General features: G+C 30.2%; 2 protein-coding genes across 3 annotated transcripts; both read right to left on the bottom strand.

The window, feature by feature from the left end:
* Positions 1–3,446: 3,446 nt before the first annotated feature.
* On the bottom strand, positions 3,447–8,417 carry LOC114369412. The gene is made up of 9 exons (XM_028326643.1): positions 8,250–8,417; positions 7,971–8,141; positions 6,488–6,711; positions 5,806–5,867; positions 5,396–5,605; positions 5,157–5,286; positions 4,612–4,958; positions 4,369–4,513; positions 3,447–4,258 (listed from the first exon to the last, which is right to left on the bottom strand). The coding sequence occupies exons 1-9, from the start codon at positions 8,260–8,262 to the stop codon at positions 4,007–4,009; spliced, it is 1,554 nt and encodes a 517-aa protein (XP_028182444.1). The 5' UTR covers positions 8,263–8,417; the 3' UTR covers positions 3,447–4,006.
* Positions 8,418–13,810: 5,393 nt separating this feature from the next.
* LOC114372626 lies at positions 13,811–20,231 on the bottom strand. Of its 2 annotated transcripts, XM_028330294.1 has the most exons (6): positions 20,125–20,231; positions 19,663–19,818; positions 17,689–18,171; positions 17,301–17,468; positions 15,291–16,986; positions 13,811–14,230 (listed from the first exon to the last, which is right to left on the bottom strand). In XM_028330294.1, the coding sequence occupies exons 3-5, from the start codon at positions 18,149–18,151 to the stop codon at positions 15,305–15,307; spliced, it is 2,313 nt and encodes a 770-aa protein (XP_028186095.1). In that variant the 5' UTR covers positions 18,152–18,171; positions 19,663–19,818; positions 20,125–20,231; the 3' UTR covers positions 13,811–14,230; positions 15,291–15,304. The 2 variants fall into 2 exon arrangements, with proteins under 2 accessions (XP_028186095.1, XP_028186096.1); XM_028330295.1 differs by lacking the exon at positions 19,663–19,818 and having other exon boundaries at positions 20,125–20,230.
* Positions 20,232–21,430: the final 1,199 nt, after the last annotated feature.

The following is a 21,430-nucleotide window of genomic DNA, read 5'->3' as shown; positions in this document are numbered from 1 at the left end:
AAATCATAAGTCAAAAACACCAAAACACTCAGTTTTATCAACCAATTCACATCAAGACATCAATTGGTCCATCAAACACAACAATCTTGTAATTATAATCGTAAAGGAAGAATTGCAATACAATAAACATCTCAAAATAAATCTCAATTCAATCCTCTAAGGATTCATACACATGTTCATTCTAACCTCGATTACAATAAACTCATCACTTACCTCTAAACGAGTTCACGTATGTAGTCCGACAGCGATAACGACATCTTTAATGGTTCCGTAAGATTTCTCAAGTTTTTATCTAGTTGCTCTATTAGAGTTTTCAAACGTTAAAGAAAAGGAGATGAGATTGAAGCCTCCATTTCATTGTCTCCATGAGAGGGATATTTCTCTTTTCACGGATACTATTTTGCAAATCCCAATGATGAAGACGTGCGAAATGAGTTTTGAATATGGTGTTAAAAGTTTACGATGATCCAACGGTTAACAAGTTCAGGATCATAGTTTTATCAAAAAAAATTTGGATGTATACAAAAAAAAATAAAATTAGAAGAGGAAGAAGGAAAATTAAATTTAAAAGGAATAGAAAGCGTATAACCTCCTTTGTCGTCCCATATTTATGGCAAGGATCAACATCTTCTTCGATGAGCTTAATTGTGTGAAGTGAATAAAATATACAAATAATATCTTTGATGACAATCAAGTAGAAGTCATGGTAAGAAGTAGCTTCCTGTCCTTGTTCTTAATCAAATTTACGTATATACACTTTCCTTTAAAAATTAAACAACTTATTTTTTATAAAAGGAAAAAAAGAGAGAGAATAAATAGCTTTTTTTATATAAAAAAATTTTAAGTGTGATCTTGGAATGGTGTTAGTAATGAAGACAATTTCATATCAAGTAATGAAAAAAAAGTAGAAGTAGTAAATACTTGTTTCTAACTATTACAAGTCTAGTAGATTAGATTGAATTTTCAGTCCCGTCTATCATATTTCCCCTTGTGAAGTCGGAACTATCTTTTTTTTTAAAAAAATTAGTGATCATTATATCACTCTTAATTTTTTACCATCACGTATGTAATTCATTCAGATCTTTTATCAGACTCATAGTTACAAGATTTTTTCACCCAAGAAAGAAGTTTTAAAATATTTTGTCTTTATTTACAGAATGAAAAATAAAATAGCATTATATATATATATATATATATATATATATATATATATATATATATATATATATATATATATATAATAGTTTCTTAAAGATAGGTAAGTTGGATGTATAAAAAAAGTTTAATCGTTCTCCTATTTTTTAACATCTATAATTTTCTCTTGTTTTAAAATAATTCATTTAATCTTTTTATTTTTTAAAATATGTAATTTTAATTTTCTTATTTTAAAATAAGACATTAATTTCTTATATTTTAAAAATTTATAATTTTAATACTTCTGTCAAAACTCAAACTATTATTTCTCAGGAGATTAATATTAATTATGACATAAATTAAATAAATAATTTTGTGTCACGTTATGAAATTTTGATCCTATTAGGTTAATTTTTTAAAAATTAATACTTTTTGAATTTAATGAAAAGATCAAAATTGTAAATTTTAAAAAATTAAAAAATTAAAATGTTTCTAAAAATAGGAAAACTAAAGTTATGAATTTTAAAAAATATAAAACTAAATGTTTCTATTTTAAAATAAAATAATTAAAAATTAAAATTATGAATTTTTAAAAATAAAAGAAAAACAATTATATTTAAGTCTTAAAAAAATTAGTGAAGTTGGTATTTAAATGTGTGAACTCCGTGATTACATAAATACAACCCAACTACCCATCATTAATAAACATTAATAAGTTTAAATGCTCAAGTTGACCGGTATGTTTAATTTTTTAAACGTAGACTTTCTATGAGCCCGTCGCGTTGGCAGCTTTAGGATATGTTTGAATTTTTAGTACGAGGGTTCAAAAGTATGGTTAATTTGTAAAATTAATTTGGGTTTATGTTTTGTTATCATTTAAAAGTATGCTTAAAAGTAAAATTTTAATTCTTCGGTGTACATTTGGATTAACTTAAGTTTGTAAAATGATTTAAACTTAAGTTTATAAATTTTAATCCAAGCATATATTTAAAGGATGTTTAAGAGGGACAAAATCTTCTGAATCAATGAGATTTTATAAAATTAATTTTAAATAAACACAAATATATTATAACATAATTTTTGTTTGGATAACCTATACTAAAAAATTAATTTCTCACAAAATTGTTTAAAAACTACGATCAAAATTTATTTTGGGTGCATGATTACCAAAATGAATTTTAATATTCATATATATGCAGACTTTTTGTATTGTAATTCATTATATATATATATATATATATATATATATATATATATATATATATATATATATATATATATATATATATATATATATATATATACACACACACGTACGTGTATGTGTGTATATTTAATAATTTTGAAAAGTAAAGGAAATTATACTTGCTTTTGCTAGGCTGTCTTAATTTTAATTGGGTTTCTATATATTATTAAAGAAAAAATAAAAGCACTAATTTATAACAAGTTGTAAAAATAATTTAACATGGCAACATTGCTATCCCGATTCAGTTGGTTAGGTACTATTTATCATTTAATTTACTATTTATTACTTGGAGAAAACCCCTAAAAAATAGGGGTATATTTGGAACAATCTAGCTAAGCTGGCATTAGAGTTGGAGATGTGACGGGCTTGAGTTAGTTCACGTAAGCCTGCAGTTAAATGGACTGTGATCCACAGACAAACCAGCATTTAACAAACTTGTTTAAGCTCATAATTAAACAGATTGATTAACTTCATATTTTTTAAATAGTTAAATAGACCAGTGCGCTTGCCAAGCAAAAATGACTTTATTTTTCACTTCAAAAATAGATAAAACATTTTTAAATTATTTTTATGAAAAAACGAGTTAGTTCACAAAAATTCGAGTAGGATAAACGGTTAAAAAAATCTTTATCAACTGATCATGAGAAAATCACATGACTAAAATTGATATCATCTTGAATCCAAACTTGGATTTTATTGCTCATATATAACTCAACTTTTTCATTACTCATATCTAACTCGACTTTTTCATTTTTAATTGAATGTGAAACTTCATGATCAGACTTAATTCTAACATAATTCTAACATATAGGATCATAATATTCTACCATGTTTGTCTTAGTTGCAAGAGAAAAAAAAAATAAAAGTATAAAATAGATTGTAATTTTTTTTATAGGCAAATATTTGTTTATTAATTTTGGTTAAAAATATCAGTGAAGGAATTGGAACTCTCAATCGACCAATTATAAACATAAAGTTATGATATGGAAACCATTGGAGTTAACTGCACCTACATGCAATTCGATCTGCAAATTAACAGAAAATCTGGAAATCAGGAACCAACAAGTATGAGACACCATATTTTGATTTAATATTTATTGATTGATATGTAAAGAAAACAATCCCTCCAATTCAGGGACCGTTTCTGAACTCTCTTCCTACATCAATTGAACCCTCTTCCTCCAGTGACCGCTACACGGTGGCATCCTTTGGATCATACTTTGTCTATTTTTCTTCAACGAAAAGAAACTAAGTTTCACCCATCAACATTGGAGTTTACAACCCTGATTTTTGTTTTTGTTTTTGTTTTGGTTACAACGTAAGGCTAGATTCAATAATCAGTAATTATATACATTTGATTTGAACTGAAAATGCTTCAATGAAGTACGTTTTAATTAATTTACGCACACATATGTACATGGGCAAACTTAACCGTGAATTAGAGTTGGTTTGCATATTGATGCAAAGAAAACGACTTCCATGCAGAACTCGACCTTCTCCCTTTGTATTCTTCGGTCGTTAATTAAACCATAGGGAATAGCAGATACAAAACTTGGTAACTCAAACTTTGTTAGATACTCCAAAACTTGGCTTTGGGAGGAAAATATCATGCAGCAATATCAATGGTTACCGTTTTCTGATGGATGTTTCTATTTTCTGAATGAATTCCTTCAATTCCTTCTGATCATTATTATACCTTGAAGGTGAAAGAACAATGTCTTTCCAAACAGAACCAGGTTCCATTATAGGGCTGGGATCCTTGTAAAGTTCGTAGATGGAATCAGCTTCAACATTTACACTGCCTATCCTTTCCAAGCATTTGATATCTTTGGGATCAGGCAGATTCTGATTCTGATCACCATCCTTCCGCCATTTGAGCTGTAATGTGTTACAAGCTTGTTACCTTTTTGACATTTAAATTAATACTAGCTAGTAAAGTGTGAAATTAATCATTTCTTCACAAGAGTGTGCAAAGATGTTCGAATTACCTGTGGTGGACCACCGACATCATTTGTGCAATAGAGCCTGGCATCATCAACAAGTTTGCAAAATCTTGGAAATGCATTAGCAAATCTTTTGTGAGATTTCAACTGTGAATTCACCCTTACTGCCCTCCCTGTCATAATAGCTCTCCTGTCAAAATTCCAATGGCAAATGTTAACTTTCATATATATATATATAAAACCAATTCCCAAACTAGCAACACGGATGATTCCACAAAGCATTTATACCTAATGCCTCTAACAACAGCAAGATAGCCATCACAAACCACACCAACTAGCTCAATTCTGTAAGGTTTTCGCGTGCGTGATTCTCCATTACAATTTTCCTCTGATTGAAGATGTTCTTCTGCGTCATCTACTTGCTCCCAGTAATCTTCTGTAATTATTGTACCATCTTCAGATACTTTATATCCTACCCCCATTCGGTACCTGTGTTTGTGAACATTTCTTGCCATAGTAATAGTCTGCTCCACAAATGGTTCCCATGATAAGGTACCATCCATGATCACATCTCGACCCTCATTTAAAGCTGTCACTAGCAGAGATGATGCAGCATCAGTGGAAGATTGATGCACCTGTTCAGATTTTGATAAATTTAATTAAAGCAATCATTTGTTAAAAATAGCTTATAAGGATCTAATATATCTCATCCATTTTGATAATATATTTTGGATTCCTATAACATTAGTCACATGCTGCACATACATTAGTGTGGAGAGTTAGTGGAAAAATGATAATAATAACATGGAGGTCATGTTCACACAGAAGCATACCAATTCAGCAGTTTGGAGCATGTCATCATGGTGACCTCTGGAGCTAAGGGCTCTATATATGACGTCATTTTCCTTAAAAGCATCCGGCTCAACCACCACAGCATTTGAAGCTGCTCCAGACCAAAATGATCTGCCAAAGCCAATTGATACACATAAATATATAATCTTTACACATTCATATTATTTTGTAAAACTATTAGCATTAGAGAATGATAATAGTGCAAGAGTAGAATTATTACTCTTTAAGAATGTCTTTAAGAACAGTGCTTTTTCCAGCTCCCATGCCTCCTCCCATAAGCAGAAGCACTGGACTCCTCTCACTGTGGACATTGTGGACCATGTCGTTCGTTCTTTGTGAGTCAAGCTTTATTGCTTTCATCTCTTCCACCAATGTAGAGAACACTCTTGCCACCTTCAGATTCTTCGTTACTCTCTCAAACCTCTGTTCCCTGTACAAGTATATTAATATTTCAATTTACATACACTTATATAATAATAATATAACTTTCTCCATAAGATTTTCTTATATGATGATATTTCCTTGTATAACATTTTCGATTAGAAATGTTAATAAGATATAAAGTGAAATTAATTATATATAATGAGAAAAGTTATTTTAAAGAAAATAAAAAAATAAAGAAAAATTTACCTTGTAGCTTCCAATAGAATCTTTTTTAGTCGTATTTTCGGAGGTGACTCAACACTCAATACCTATAATTGAGACAAGTAATAATATAATTGAATTAAATAAACAAAGTATGACCAGAAGAAAGAAAAATAAAGCACCGTAAGTAAATACAAATAATGTAGTGATATTTTTATATACTTTATTTAGTCAAAATATAAAAATTTAATGATAACATTAAAAAATAATTCACGTTTTTCATTCTTTTAAAAATAACTAACAAGATTTCTTTCTTTAAAACAATTGATATTAAGAAGCAGCATAATTAAATTTCAAAACTAATGCAGTAATTATAAATCATTATTAATAACCTTGCATATTTATGTTTGAATAAATCTCCTGTAATATATTACTAATAATCTTATTATTAAATGAAAAAAATATTAAATATATATTTTTTAATTTTATTACTTTGTAAGAAGTATTACAAGCATCTCATATATACATTTTTTTAAAACATCCCCAAATAATATAGCCAAATCTGTTCAATAAATACGAGGATGATACAAATACTCTAATACTCTACTTATACATTGCCTATTATTATCATCCCCAAAAGTAACAAATGTTAGGACACTTATTAGTACCAAAATCTGCTTGAAGTATACTGCATGCAAAGTTTTGTTCTAAATTATATATACTGTACCTGACTAATAATATAAGAAGCTTGGTTCCAATTAAATGCGAAATAACTGAGGATGCATCGATCAAACTCATTAATAAATTTCTGGCATAAAGTAGTAGGGTCCTTCTGATCAGCAAGATATTCAAGGATGCTTTCCAAACACTCCTTGGGTTTTATCAAATACTCATCTGCCAATCTACACAGCTCAGCTGGAACCTCGCTCTCTAAGAATCCCATTTGCCTACCTGCAAAACCAAACACACCCATTCACCATTCAACAAATTAACCCATGTCATATGTTATTATGGAAATTAAAGCTCAAGCATTACTGTATGTATGTTTTTATGTTGTTTTTCTTTTTTAAAATTTATATATATATATAAATCTATGAAAAAGTTTACAATTCAAAGGTTTAGCGGCTTGAACGGTGGAAAAGCTGGACCGTTCTATAATAAAAAAACATTAAAAAAGTCAAAGCAAGATATTGGGTTCAAATGTGGTGTACATACACGACAAATTTTCAGCTGCACTTCGTTCTTTTAATGTCACAATTTTTTCTTTTTTTAGGAAAATGTCATAACATATGAGCACATGGAACATTAATGTCCCGTTGAAAATAATACTAATTATATATTTGTCCATAAGTTCATGACCTTGACCGCCCTAGAAGCATATATGCCACTTTTCTATTTGTCTTTTACCCGCAAATTAAGCAGGAAAATGAAACAGAGCTTGCAAAATATAAATTTTTTTTTAATACAACATTGAAAAGACCAACTTAAGTTATCATATGTATCTATTTTTGAGATATAAGATTTTTTTTATCGATAAATCATAATTTTATTTGCAGATTGAACTCGCCACCTTTCTTTTATTAGATTCACGTCCAATTTTGATTTGCTACAACTTTTCAAAAGTGAATCAAACATAATTAATTTCGGATTTTGAATTGGACGTGGATCTATTTTTATTTTATTTTATATGTGGAGCAGATGTTTACAATAACCAAACACGTGCTTAGTTTTTCCCGTGTAGTACATATATTTCAGTCAAAATTTTAATTTTAAGAAAATAAAAACTTATGAAACACTGTCTAAATGAAACGAAACAGGCCTGAAAAAGACTGAGAAATTGAGACGATGCAGGAGAGAAGAAGGAGATCTGTTCCATTCACTGGTGCTTAAAATTAAATAAAATAAGATAAATTATAATTAATTTGACAATATAAAAATACATGTCCAATTTTTAAGGAAAAAAATTAATTACAAAATAAAATTTAATCCCCTACTTAGGCACACCTATTCTAGGGCCCTGACAGGAAGAGTGGATTCATTTCGATCGCTTTCTGAAAATCTTTGAAACAAATACTACTAATTTTGATCACTTATTCCATATCCAATCATTTTCTTGGTTTTCCATTAATCATAGTACGCGTGTTTTGGTTTCATGTTCATTAAACGAACTAACGATAAATTAATTAAGGATAAACAAGTTAGTTAATTACCAACATAGAGAGAGAACTTCTCAAGCTTTACAACACGGCCAAAGTGATCTTTTTTGTGGCGGGGAACGATGCTCTGGTCTCCCACCACCCTTGACTTGTCCATAATCATTCCGGCGACGGAGGAAATCAGAACTTGTGAGAGGTTATTAATGACTTTACCAGCAGAACCATCTGAAACAAATTAAGAAGATCGAACAAAATAAAAGTGAATTAATATTGCAAATCTATACCAAATCAAATTATTTGATCAAAGGCTTAACTAACTAATTATTAGTATACCTTGTAGCTGCATCTTCTTGAAGATTTTAGAATCGATACAGATATGATTGATGGTTACAGTGTGAATGGAAGAAGACTGAAAATGCCTATGATGGAGGAGCTATCCGAAACTCAATCATTCTATTGTTTGTATCAACTTCTCGTTGTTATTATAGAGGATTGGCCTTGGATCAAATCAAATGAAAGCCACTCACGAAAGGATAAAAAATCATTAAAAAGTATAGCGAGGTTTTTGGTTTTTTTCAAAAGTAAACCAAACACGACTTCAGACTTGGTTGACCTCTTAGGCTAATATTTTAATCTCTACAAATGTAACTGATAAAGATATTTTATATATAACTCTTTAATTGTATAAATTTAATTTATTTTATTAATTGTATTATTTTAATAAATCAAATTATTATTAAAATAAAACATTATATAATTTAATTTAAATTTAAAGATAAGAGTATAGTTAAAATAATATCATTTTTAAGAAAATAAAACTTATTGAAATATTCTACAAAATATGATTTAAGTCCCATTCTTCAAAGTACTTAAATTTATAATATAAAAACAAATTATCTTTAGATAAGTAACTTAATTAAATATCTATTTAATATTTTTTTTTATAAATGAAATTTTATTTATAAGTCTGATTAGACTACTTATTAGAATAAGTTTAAACATTTTTTAATAAAATTTTAAATATAAAATCGTGTAGCCATACAGCTAATCGAATGATGATGTAACATTGACTTTGGTTAATGAATACTTTAAATGTTAAAGTTTTTTTTTTTAAATATAGTATTTTGTATTCTTATTTAATATTTTGATTATTTGGAAAATCAAGATAAATATTTCTCTATTATACTCTATTTTGTACTAATATGTTAAATATGTTCATTAATAAGATTTTATTAAATTATAAATAATAAAAGTTTCATACTCTATTAATAAGCTTTAGTTACCGATTTCGTTCTTATAATTATAAACAAATATTTAATTTTTATATTTAAAAATATCCTTTTTTAGTTCTTATATATATATATATATATATATATATATATATATATATATATATATATATATATATATATATATCATTTTTATTTTCTTTTAATTTCTATACATACCATTTTAATTTGTTTTAGACAGTTTTTTTATAGCAAACAGTTAAAGAGATTAAAATTAGTATGTATAAAAATTTTATTAAAAAAATATTTTTTTAATATAGAAACATACAAAAATAATTGTTGAAACCAAACAAGTAATTAAACTAAAATGTACTCAATTGAGAAGAGCGGAAAAGTGTTTCTTTCGGAAGCTGTAAATTGTGCAGTCTTTGTGTTTGTGCTGGAAAACGTGGATGAAATTCTTCGTATTGACGCGTTTGACTTGTAACTCACGTGTTAGTTTAAGTTTAATTATATTGCCCATAAGTATATATGTTTAATCATGGAACTACAAGTAGGTCTATTAACGCGTTTGAGTTATAAGTTATAACCCGTTAAATGTATCTTTGCAAATATATATATATATATATATATATATATATATATATATATATATATATATATATATATATATATATATTAAAAATTCTATATTTTATTATTTAGTCCTCCTGAATGGTTAAACCTAAATAATTTCAATGGCATAAATATTGAATTAACATGCTCTGATTCTTTATTTTTTTTATTGTTGAAAGAATTGACTTCACAACTACTCCACAATTTCTGTTTGTATTATCTAAGCACTAGCTAGTCATTCAGAATTACTCATGATACGTAACATGTAACTAAATTTTTTTGTACTAGTAGAGTGTCAACGCGTTGATGTTACAATATTTTTGTTTCATACAGTTTAAAATTATTTCTTAACTTTTTTTAATAAAATAAACAATTTTGTATTTTTTGTTGTATTTGTTTACATTGCTTTCACTAAAAAAAACTATTTTTTAAGAAAAAATTCTATCTGTTTCTAAAACTACTTTTTTTAAACAAACTGGCTTATAATTGTACATACAATTTGATAAATAGTGTTTTGCCTTTAAGTTGCCTCCACACTAGCCAGCTATTTCCTAATTAATTGAAATTATTTTACTTGACAACGACTTAATTTTATTTTTTTAAAATTAACACACATATTTATATATAAACTTTGCTAACCCTCTCATTCTATTTTTCAAGCTTTTAAAAGCTAATTATACGTGTTATATTTTTCAGTCTTAAACATCTTTGATCCTGCTTTTTTTGGGTCAAAAGGAGGTTCTAACAGAAACTAAAGAGAGAAATTAATTCAACACAGTTCGTGACATCTCTAATCCTTTACTTGTTAATTCTAAGCTTCCTTTTTATCAAGAGGGAGGCACACCGATGGATCGAAGAAAATGAGGGCTCTATCTTTTTTTGTTATAAAAAAAATCATATGTATTTTTAATTTGACCTTTACTATTATTTTGAATTTTATGTGACTTTTATTCTACTACAATTATCTATGTTTAAACCTTTGGCCTTTATTTGATATCTGCCATGGAAAATCTTAAATCACTATGAGAAAAAAGAGTAGTGAATAGATATTCAATCTATAGATGATGGCTGCGCCAAAAACTTACGGGAGAGGATACAACTTCATCAATAATTTTTTTTTGTGTGTGTGTGTGTGGAAAAGTACTTTATGCATAAATATATGTACATAAAACAGTAAGACTATAAGAACACTGTAGCTTTTAATGTTGGAGAGGATTCAATTTGATTGTTTTTTAGAGAATACAATTTCGATTGTTTTCTTATATTATATTCGAAGTTAATTTATAATTCTTCAATTTGGTTCTCAGGACAATGGGTTAAGCATTTTTTTTGTCTATCATGGATGGCATTGTGGAAGCTGGGATGACAAATAAATTAATATATCTATTATCCATTAATCCATCAAATTCATCCATTACAAAAAAAAATTAATGATCCAAATTCATTCATTTAATTTTATAGATGGTTAATGATCTATTTACTAATTTTTAAAATCCAATTGATCCTCTGATCAATACTTAATAACAAAAGAATTTGTAGGTAATATTAAACCAACGTTGGCTAGGATATTTTTCGGTCATAGTTGGCTAAGATTATTTTTTGGCAAACATCGACTCGAATTTTTTGACCGATATTGATTGATAATATTTTTTGACTGATATGGTTGAGATTATTTTTTAATTGATGTCAACTGAGGATACTTTTCGACATACGTTAGTTGATGATGTTTTTCAGTTGACGTCGATTGATGTTATTTTTCAGATGATGTTGGTTAGGGTTTTTTTGGCTAACTTCTATTGATGAATTTTTTTTAGTCAACATCAATTGATACTATTTTTTGAACAATGTCAGCTAGTGTTTTTTCAGCAGATTTTGACTAGGGCTTTTTTCTTTTCAATGTTGTCTAGAGTTTTTTTGGCGGACTTTGACAGATGATTTTTTTAGCCAATGTCAACCGATGCTATTTTTCAAATGAAGTCGACTAGGATTTTTTTTTGGTTGACTTTGGTTAGGGTTATTTTTTGGCCGACGTCTTCAAGAGTTTCTTCAGCCAACATCAGCTGATGATGTTTTTCAGTTGACATCGATCGAGGCTACTTTTGGTCGACGTTAGTTAGGGTTTTTATCTCAGTTGATGTCTTCCAAGGCCATTTTTTGGTCGACGTCGACTAGGGTTTTTGAGCGACATTGATCATGGCTATTCTTTGTTGACATCGACAAGGGTTTTTGGTCGATATCAGTCATGTCTAATTTTTGCTAACATCAACAATATTTTTTCCATTGATGTTAGTTGAGGCTTTTTTACTGCTTACATCAACTAGGATTTTTCGATTTACATTAGTTGGGACTATTTTTAGGCCGATGTTGAATGAAAAATATCATCGATCGACATTGTCCAAAAAATCCTAAACAATGTCGGCCAAAAAGTTTCCTCAGTTTTCAATCGAACCAAAAAACCCTTGCCAACGTTAGTCAAAAAATAGCCTTGGTCAATGTTCATCGAAAAAAACCCTAGCTTATGTCACTCAAAAAATAGCCGTATGTCATAAATCATCAATGGCTGACGTCGAAAAAAAAAATAGTCTTAGTTGAAGTCGACTAAAAAAACCTAGTCAATACAAAAAGAAACAGTCACAACTAACGTTGGCAAAAAAAAAAAACTAGTCAACATCGATCAAAAAATAGTCATGACCGATGTCGGCCGAAACATAACATCAATTGACGTCAACCAAAAATACCTAGTCGATGCGAACAAAAAAAATATCCTGATTGAGGTTGGCAAAAAAAAAACCTAGCCGACGTCGATCAAAAAATAATCCTGGACAATGTTGACTTAAGAAAACCTAACCAATATCTGTCAAAAAACATCATTGACCGACATTGACAAAAAAACCTAGTCAATTTCGATCGAAAAAATATTATTGACTGATGTTAGTAAAAAAAAAAGTCTTGATCGATATCTACAAAAATTTAACCTCGATCAAGATTAACCAAAATAATTAAATTTTAAATTTTTTATTTGTGGATGGATTGGATATATATCCATCTATGAAAATAGTGTTAATGAATGGATTAGATAAAAAATTTTATCAAATAGATTATATTGAATAAAATCCATTAAATAATTTTTAATAAATTAAAATAGATTATTTTGATACAATCCATTAATATATGAAAATTCATCCAATCCATCCATTTACCATTCCCAGCAGAAGTATATATACAAGATAAGATGATCTAGCTGATGACGCTATAAGATGATGTTGGTGTTGGTGCCCAACTGGAGATTTGGTTGTCTGCATCTTTCTTAAGTGACGTTGCTGAAGGCATAAAACTGCTATAGCTAATGCCTTATGAGTGGATAAGGCTTTCTTTATTAACTTTTTTTTTGGTTGGAGGATAATGCTTTTTTAATTCTTGTAAATTCACATTTTAAGGATTAAAATTAAAAAAAAAAACTGATAAGAAATAAAAATAACACAAGAACTTACATGGATAAAAATTAAAAAGACATGAACATGAACAAAATTTATATTTAAGTCTTTGTGAATTATTATTAGAATAAAATACAATTATACTTCTAAGTTTTTTCAAATTATAACATAATATCACTATTTTTTTATTCTTACGCTAATCCTTTTAATGTTTAAAAATATTATGCACACTCTTTTATATTTCAGGAATCCCTCTTAGTATTTAAAAAGTTACACTAACCCTCCCTTATATATTACACTGACAAAAGGAGGTTGTTGTAAACATTAAATGAGGAAAATTATGTGTATTTGAAAAAATATCAGTGTAATTTACTCTTTATTATTATATAATTGTTGTTGTTATTTTCATTATTATTGTTCTTGTTATTGTCAAAGTTATTACAGAGTTGGTATATCTACCATACTTTTATGAAAGTTGCTCGCACCAAATGCGGATCTGCAACACAATAACAGGACCAATGAAAAGATGTTACCTAGAAATAATTAGGCTTTGCGAGTAGTTAAAAGGACTATAATAGAGAGATTCGGAGAACTTGCCTCCAAATAAACAAGCAAGTACTCAAAAAAGAAAATCTTCAAGCAAGCTTGGATTCGTATATATTTTTATCAACCCAGGATACAAGCTCCACGTGAAAGTGTCTATTCACTAGCAATGTACAAAATTATTAATTTCAACGGAAAGTAAGGTAGATTGCCACTACTTTCCTTTCAAAGACAAACCAAATTCTTGGAATAGCTCGTCTTTGATGATGCGTGTTGGGTGGTTGGGTGAAGCATCTTTAACTTTAAGCAAAGAAAGGCAACTTTTGTATACAAAACGAAGAATAAATTGGAGCTGTTAACGGTAGATACTTTGCCTCCATAGGAAATCTAACATTTTCTTATTTTGAATTTTTATTCTTTCTATTGGATCTTCTTCAGTTGGAATCTCAGCACCAGCTTCTGAGGTGGTGCACCACCACTGTATAATGTCTTCCTGTAGGATAAGAGAGAGATGGAACAAAGTAAACAAAAATTAGATATCCATTCCATAAGTTAATAATGCTGTTCATGTAAATCACTATAACTATAAGATTAAATAATTCTGATAATCATATAGTGGAAGCACAATGAAACAAGTAGCTTATCCTAACTGGTTCACAATAAAGGAACACACCACTTGCTATGTAAAGTTTATAAGACAGGACCATTGACAGTTGGTGGGGCTGAGAAAAAGCAAAAGCTAACTTTACTTTGTGATCCACTCAGATCCAAACTTAATAATGTTGAATAACAAGTTCCAACTTATAGTTAGAAACAACTGAAATGATGTATAAAATAATTGATTATTAAGATTTTTTTGTAATAAGTCACTGAAGGTTCACTAATTCACTCTACCCTATCATATTCTTAGACAAGACCAGCTCATAAATTTTCAATAAATAATTATTGACTTTGACAATCTGGACTTGGTCAATCTACGCACCAAATGGCATTATAAAGAAATAGACTCAACTGAGGACTTGCTTTAATTTATTAACTCGACATTTTTTACTTCGACCATTTTGTTCACATGACAAAATATTTCAAACAAAGAAATTGAATTGACCAAGGATTCGCTTTAATGTACTGCCTAACTACTGCCTTTGCCATCTCTAGAATCCACAGAGAAAAAGTTTCTTTCCTTGCACTTGATAAAATATGATAATAATAAAACAGATCTCTCTTGGAGCTACTAATTATGGATTTTGACATAATCAAATGTTTCATACCCTACTCTTCAGAATGCAGATGTTGGATTATTGAGTTAATTAATGATATTATGAAACTTAACGATAAGCATGATGAGAAAAACATTCATTACAGTTGCCACCAAGGAATAGAAGGAAGAGGAAATAAAGAGTATTACAACACTACATAGACAACGAGGTGCTTCCAAGTTCCAGTTCTCCTATATGTATTTATATTTTTATGAGATCATAGATTATTTCCTGTAACCTTTGGTAAATCACAAGTTTTTGACGCCTGGTCTCATAAAACAGGCAAGCCATTTTTACCTGTGTGGGGTAGACTATTCTGTATGCTGGAATTGTTTGATGGCACCTAATCTCCTTGCAAACATGGACACCATTGGCCCTGCAGCTCTCAATCCTGGGAAAGGTGTAAAGGAGTTGAACTTATGCAGCTTTGCTGTGTGATATTGATTTCCCTTATCATCCTTAAGGACAGTGGAATCCTCTTTATTGACACAACAATTATGTAAATTTTGAGCCTCACTAAGAAGTTGGTCATCAGCAGATTGCTCTTTAGCCTCTTCAATCTTGCAGTTGTTCAGAGAAATGTGTTTATTGGAATTTGGAAGCATTGCGCAAGACGCAGAATGAACTTCAGAACCACCCCTCTCATTAAGGTGATCAAAAACTACCAAGGGGGAAGTTGACTTTGGTAAAAAACGATTTATCCAGAGACCTTCCACATTATCACTTCTATGACAGATTCCCTTACTCTCATACATTGCACAAGACTCGGCATTCTCATTATCATTTCTGTTTTGTCTAGTTGAAGGTGAATGTAATGATAGTAATGCCATTCCTTCTTTCTCCTTAGTTAGCTCCAAGTTGTAACAATTTTCATTCTCCATTGAGTTATTTTTCCAGTGTTCATGACTGTTGAGAGAATTTATAGGTCTTGTCTGCGGCTGTATGGGGGGACAGGCATCAAATCTCCCTTCGGATATTTCAAGCTTATTTGATTGCAAATACTGTCTGTAAAGGCTATTGTTCTCTGCATAGAAGGTTATTGGAGTGGCATCAATTCCATGTACCTTGGTACCTGGCTCAAAATCTTTAGAAGCCTCTCCGACTTGAGACATTCTTGTTCCCACATTCTTAAATTTTGCACCAACCATAGACTGAAAATTTGATCTGAACCCTGCATTTTTTAGCTCTGAATCTTGATTCTTGTTGCACTTGAGAAGTTTCTGATCTAGCTGTTGAAGATGATGATTAGGATTTTCAAGGTTAAGAGCCAAAGACTTGTCCCCATCTTGAGTTGATTGTGAGCATCCTTTGATCATGTTTGAAATCAAGTTCATGAATGAGCTATCCGGTTTAACATAGGATTTAGAACATGAAGTTTCTTGAGTTTGCTTTTTGAATTTTTTACTCCCAATTATCACTTGTTGCATCTTGCTTCTCTTCCTACCTGCCAAAAACAACCCAGCACTGTGGAAGCTTTCAACACTTAAATGGCTCTCTTCCTCCTTTGATAAAGTGGCATTTGAATCCTCATCTGATAAGGACTTTTCCTTACCTTCATTTCTTGTCATTTGAATCCTGCTATTACTTGGAGAAGGCATGACCTGATGGTTCTTACTGCATAGTAGCATCTTTTCATTGACATGGAATTTGTTTTTATTCTTGCTGAATTTTGAAACAAGAACTGTGCTTGTTGCTGCACAAGTAGCCTCATAGTTGAATGTTTGTAAATCATTCTCTGCAGTTGATTCCAGTTTTTGTGAAGGACTGATGCCAGAAGATATTAAATTTGTTCCTAGAGCACTGGAACCTTTACATTCGATTGTATGCTCGACCATAGTATACAATCCATCTTCTATTTCAACCACCTGGTTGACAATACCAGTATCTATGTCTCCATTGCAATGTTTACTTGGTGAAGGATTTTCTTCCATTCTGCATTTAGGTTCATCTCCTTGAAGTGATAAATTACTAAGCAGCCTTTCATCAACCTGACCTGAAGGAAAATCATGATGCAGGTGATATTTCAGGCATGCACAAAAAGAATGGACTTGCATTTTTCTTTAACATAAAGTTTCAGCAAGTGTCCTTTAAACATAAAGGAAATGTCTTAAATTTGGAACCTGTGTTCAGAAAAAAAAAAAAAAAAAAACCCTGCCAGAATGATGAGAATTATTTTCTATGATCCAGGAAAATTGATATAAATTGTTTACAAATAACAGAATTTAGAACATGCTCTGAGCAAAAGTAACCAAAAATGCCTAAATTCTTGTCTTGTCAGTACCACAAAGTGATGATGAAAGCACATACCTGACATAGTAGATTTGTTTCCCTTTATCTCAGATATTATAGCTGTTCCAATGTTGGCTTGAGCACAAATATTCTTCTCCAAGTCATTCATTACATTCTCCTTCTGACTGTTTGGCAAATTAGGTGTTTCTCTTTCAGTGGTCATTTTCTGCATATTATCACCAAATCCTGCCAGAACATTGTTCAGTCAGATTGAGCAAAAATAGTTTATGGGAAAAAAGTGACAAGAAGAAAACCAATCAAATTGATAAGTTCCAGTTAACAATTTAACTAGTTAGGATAACAAGTTTATATTTTTTCCTTCAGTAAGGCCTACTTGAACTCAATGTTATACTGCAAATCCACCTTTCCCTACATTTACAGGAACCACCATAGATGTTACTTTTACCTATATCATGATCATCTTCACATGTTTTATGGTCTGGAATGATGACAATTGAATCACTTGCTGGATTCCTAGCAGGAGTATCTGTGGATGAAACATCACTCTTCGAGCATATGACAACAATAGGTTCTACAGAAACATCATCTATAGGTTTATCTGTGGTAGAACTTCCATTAACGCTTTGGAGCAGAGCAAGAACCATACTGCTTGGTTCAACATCCCCCAAAAGAGAGGTCTTTTTATTAGTAAAACTTGAATCAACACATTTGAGACTGAAACCTTTATCTGGAGACCAAACTATTTCGGATAGGGGGTCAATGGCAGAAAATGTCTTGTCTATTCGACAAGCTGCATTTGCACCTGCACCGGAGTCATTTTTCCAAATACACTTATTAGAATAATTTAGAATGAGTCCAAAATCGGTCTTTGGTTTTATTGTCTCGCTTTCTGAACTCATCTTCACCATTCAGTAGTCAACAGAAGGTCCTGCAATAATAATTACAACAATCAAAATTAGCCTTTATGTAGTAATCTGAATAAAAAGTCTAAGTAGGGTATGATGGCAATGCCACTGGCTCCTTAACACCAAGTGTTCCATCAAATAACTTGATTAAATTATAGATTACTCAAGTCATTTTTGAGATGCCTCTTATTACAAGGCAAGTTGAACGAGGCATATATGATTTGTAGCATCTTTCATCTCATAAAAATCAATAAGCTATTGTGCTAATGCCTTTCTGAAACAGTCTTATTTGAGTGTTTGATATTAGGAAGGTTGCCAAATTCTGTTATATATACAATGAGTAACTAAATTTAGAACTGTTGGGGAAACAACCCTCATACATAACAAGATCAAAGATGGGAACACATAAAAAACACACCACAGATAGAAATAATGGAAGATACAATTTAACATGGTTCAACACCCTTTTCCTACATCCACATAAACATTTCAACAAGTATTTACTATCACAAATAATGATTACAAGTTTTCTAGACAAACTTGAAAAACCATCCCCTAATAGTGTGTATCACTCTATGAACTTGAGTTTCCCACTCAAAAGTTACAAAGAGCAATAAACACTTTCTCACTCATAAGAGACACTTTTACATTTCTTGGACTTACATCTCTTCTGCTTCAGAACATGATCCCCTCTTTAGGTTGGGCTGGTTTTTCTCATTTCAGAAATCTCTATATGATTCCTTACAATGGGGTCAAAGATCCTAAGATGGCAGAGGATTAGCTTAAAAGCTTAAGGTATATTAGATGCTGGCCCATGAATGACTTTTTTTTCCCTACAATATAGTTTATATACATTTGACAATTACCTTCACAAAAATTTAAAACCAAGAACAACCACAAACTCCAGACAACATTCTTGGCGTAGAAGGAAAACTCAAGATTTTTCTGAAACTTAATCTTGACATAAAAACCAAACTCCCTTTCATACAACATTATACCCCAGTCCAGAAATTCTGAATACATACATGATATTCCCAATTATTTTGTGCAAGACTGTGATGAACAATTGTTTACAAAACTTAAGTGGGCATTTCCCACAATTATCCATCAAAAAAATATTCTTACAAAATTTAGTGCTTTTAAATAAAACACTACTGTTAGCTCTTTCCTACTATCAACTCATGTTTTATGCACACTTACCATAATACCCATATATCCCTTCTTTTCCCAAATTCAGCTTATCATCTGTGTGAAGTGTAGAGTTCAAAATAATGCATTATCAGCTTTAGTACTCTTTTTTTTTTTGTATAGACTACAAATATCCTCCATTAAATGCAATCTTGTTTGAAACGAATATGACTATTATGGGTGACATAGTTCTTTTCAAGTATTTAACGCGACTGCATATCCAAAACTTGAATTCAAAATAAAATAGAACAATTTCGTGTCAGTTGATCCACGTGTTTAGTGGAACGAATCTGTGTACTCTAAGAAATTGATATGAGTCTACTTACTATTTATAATGTTTTAAATCCAGGCACATAGCAAGACAGGTACAAACTTGCATCTAAAGTTGTAGACTCTGTTGTCTTCTCTTCTTTATAGTTGGGCATAAGGAAATCGATAAGCACAGGGAAGTAGATAAGTAGATGTCATCAAGACCTTGCAAGCTAATTCAAAAGTCAATTTTTGATACATATTAATTGCATATAAGACCAAATATTATAAACTTCTAATTATAAGAAATGAACGTGATGCACACCCTATAATCACGTGAAAAGAAGCAACCAAAAAAAAAAAGAATACAATAGATAAACTACCAAACAAGAAGTATATTATTTTATTTTTTTATCATAGATAAAGTTGACCATAACTCTTGTATATGAAAAGAGCATATCTTGTACATGAATCTACAATATAACAAGTTCAAAACTGAACAAGGCATTAGGAGAAACTTAAAATTCAAAGAAACACACCTCTTGAATATGAAACGCACAAGGATATTTGCTTTGCTCGTGTGTCTGGCCGTTAGAGAAAGAAGAGAATCCACTTGCAGTTGGCAAACGTCCTGGTATGGCATTAGCTGTCACATGAAGCTGTTCATGCAAGGTCTAGGATCTGCCACGTAGAAACATGTCATTCCACTAACGCCCGTGCATTATTCTACAGGATTTAGTAGGTTGACCAAGTTTCCCTTATTTGCTTTCAGTCCTTTTTTTTTTAATATATTTTAAGTAAATCCGGCATTGATTTGTATAATTGTAAATCACACGAGCTAGTTTTATCCTACATATATCATAGAAGGCTAGGATGACAAAAATTGGGTTTTATTGTACTTATCAACCAAAATTACTTAAGTTATTATATTGTAAATTTTTTGATATTTTAGTTTCATTTCTTATAAATAAAAAAATTATACTTATCAAGATTTAAAAAAGTATAAATTTATTCTTAGTAATGGTAAAATATAATTAATCCATAATTTTGGGTTGTTATTTTCTTATTCCAATATTTTCTCGCTTGTCTTTTTTAAAATACATTTCACCTATTATCTTAAAAAATAACAATTTTTTTTTTTATAAACCAGTCTTGTCTACAAAAAAATATAATAAAATCAAATTGGACACAAGTGATTAATATGTTAAAATTAAGATTAAATCGTTCAAATATTATTCAAGTTTGATCCTTGACGAAAATAATTATTGATCAGATTTTACTTACCTCCCGACCAAATAGATTAGGCAGGATCTTTTTCCTTCGAAGAACCGGAGAGTTAACACCAAAAAATAAATATAATAAAAATCTATTATATTCCATTATTCAATTAATCAATTATTTCTTAATGAGAAACGCCCATGACATCCTGGAGCAACAAGTGACCCATACCCCCATTTGGGGTTCCTCCTATCAGTGGAACTTGCACCCATATCATGCTTCGTTGCAAGGAATTAATGTTAGAGATCTCTCGTTGTTATAATGTTGATGAATGTCTAATTAAGGTATAATGTTGATGAATGTCTAATTAAGGTGCCCTAGCTCTACCAGCAAAATTAATTGTGTGTTTTGAATCTTAATAACACACCACATCCCACATCAGAATATAATCACATGGTATAACGTTGCTGTTAGGGACAGCAGTGGCATAAGCGATAGACTTAGCAATACAATGCAACAGCACACACTACTACATAAATGACATTCTAAGTCGGTCATATACGACTTTCTAAGACGGTTTTGAACCGTCGTAGAATGAGACGTCGTAATATTGTACTACACTTATTA

This window comes from Glycine soja, chromosome 10 (assembly GCF_004193775.1).
Source record: "Glycine soja cultivar W05 chromosome 10, ASM419377v2, whole genome shotgun sequence".
NCBI lineage: Eukaryota > Viridiplantae > Streptophyta > Magnoliopsida > Fabales > Fabaceae > Glycine > Glycine soja.
Note: the sequence above shows the minus strand (reverse complement) of the source record. Positions and strands in the feature narration are given on the sequence as shown.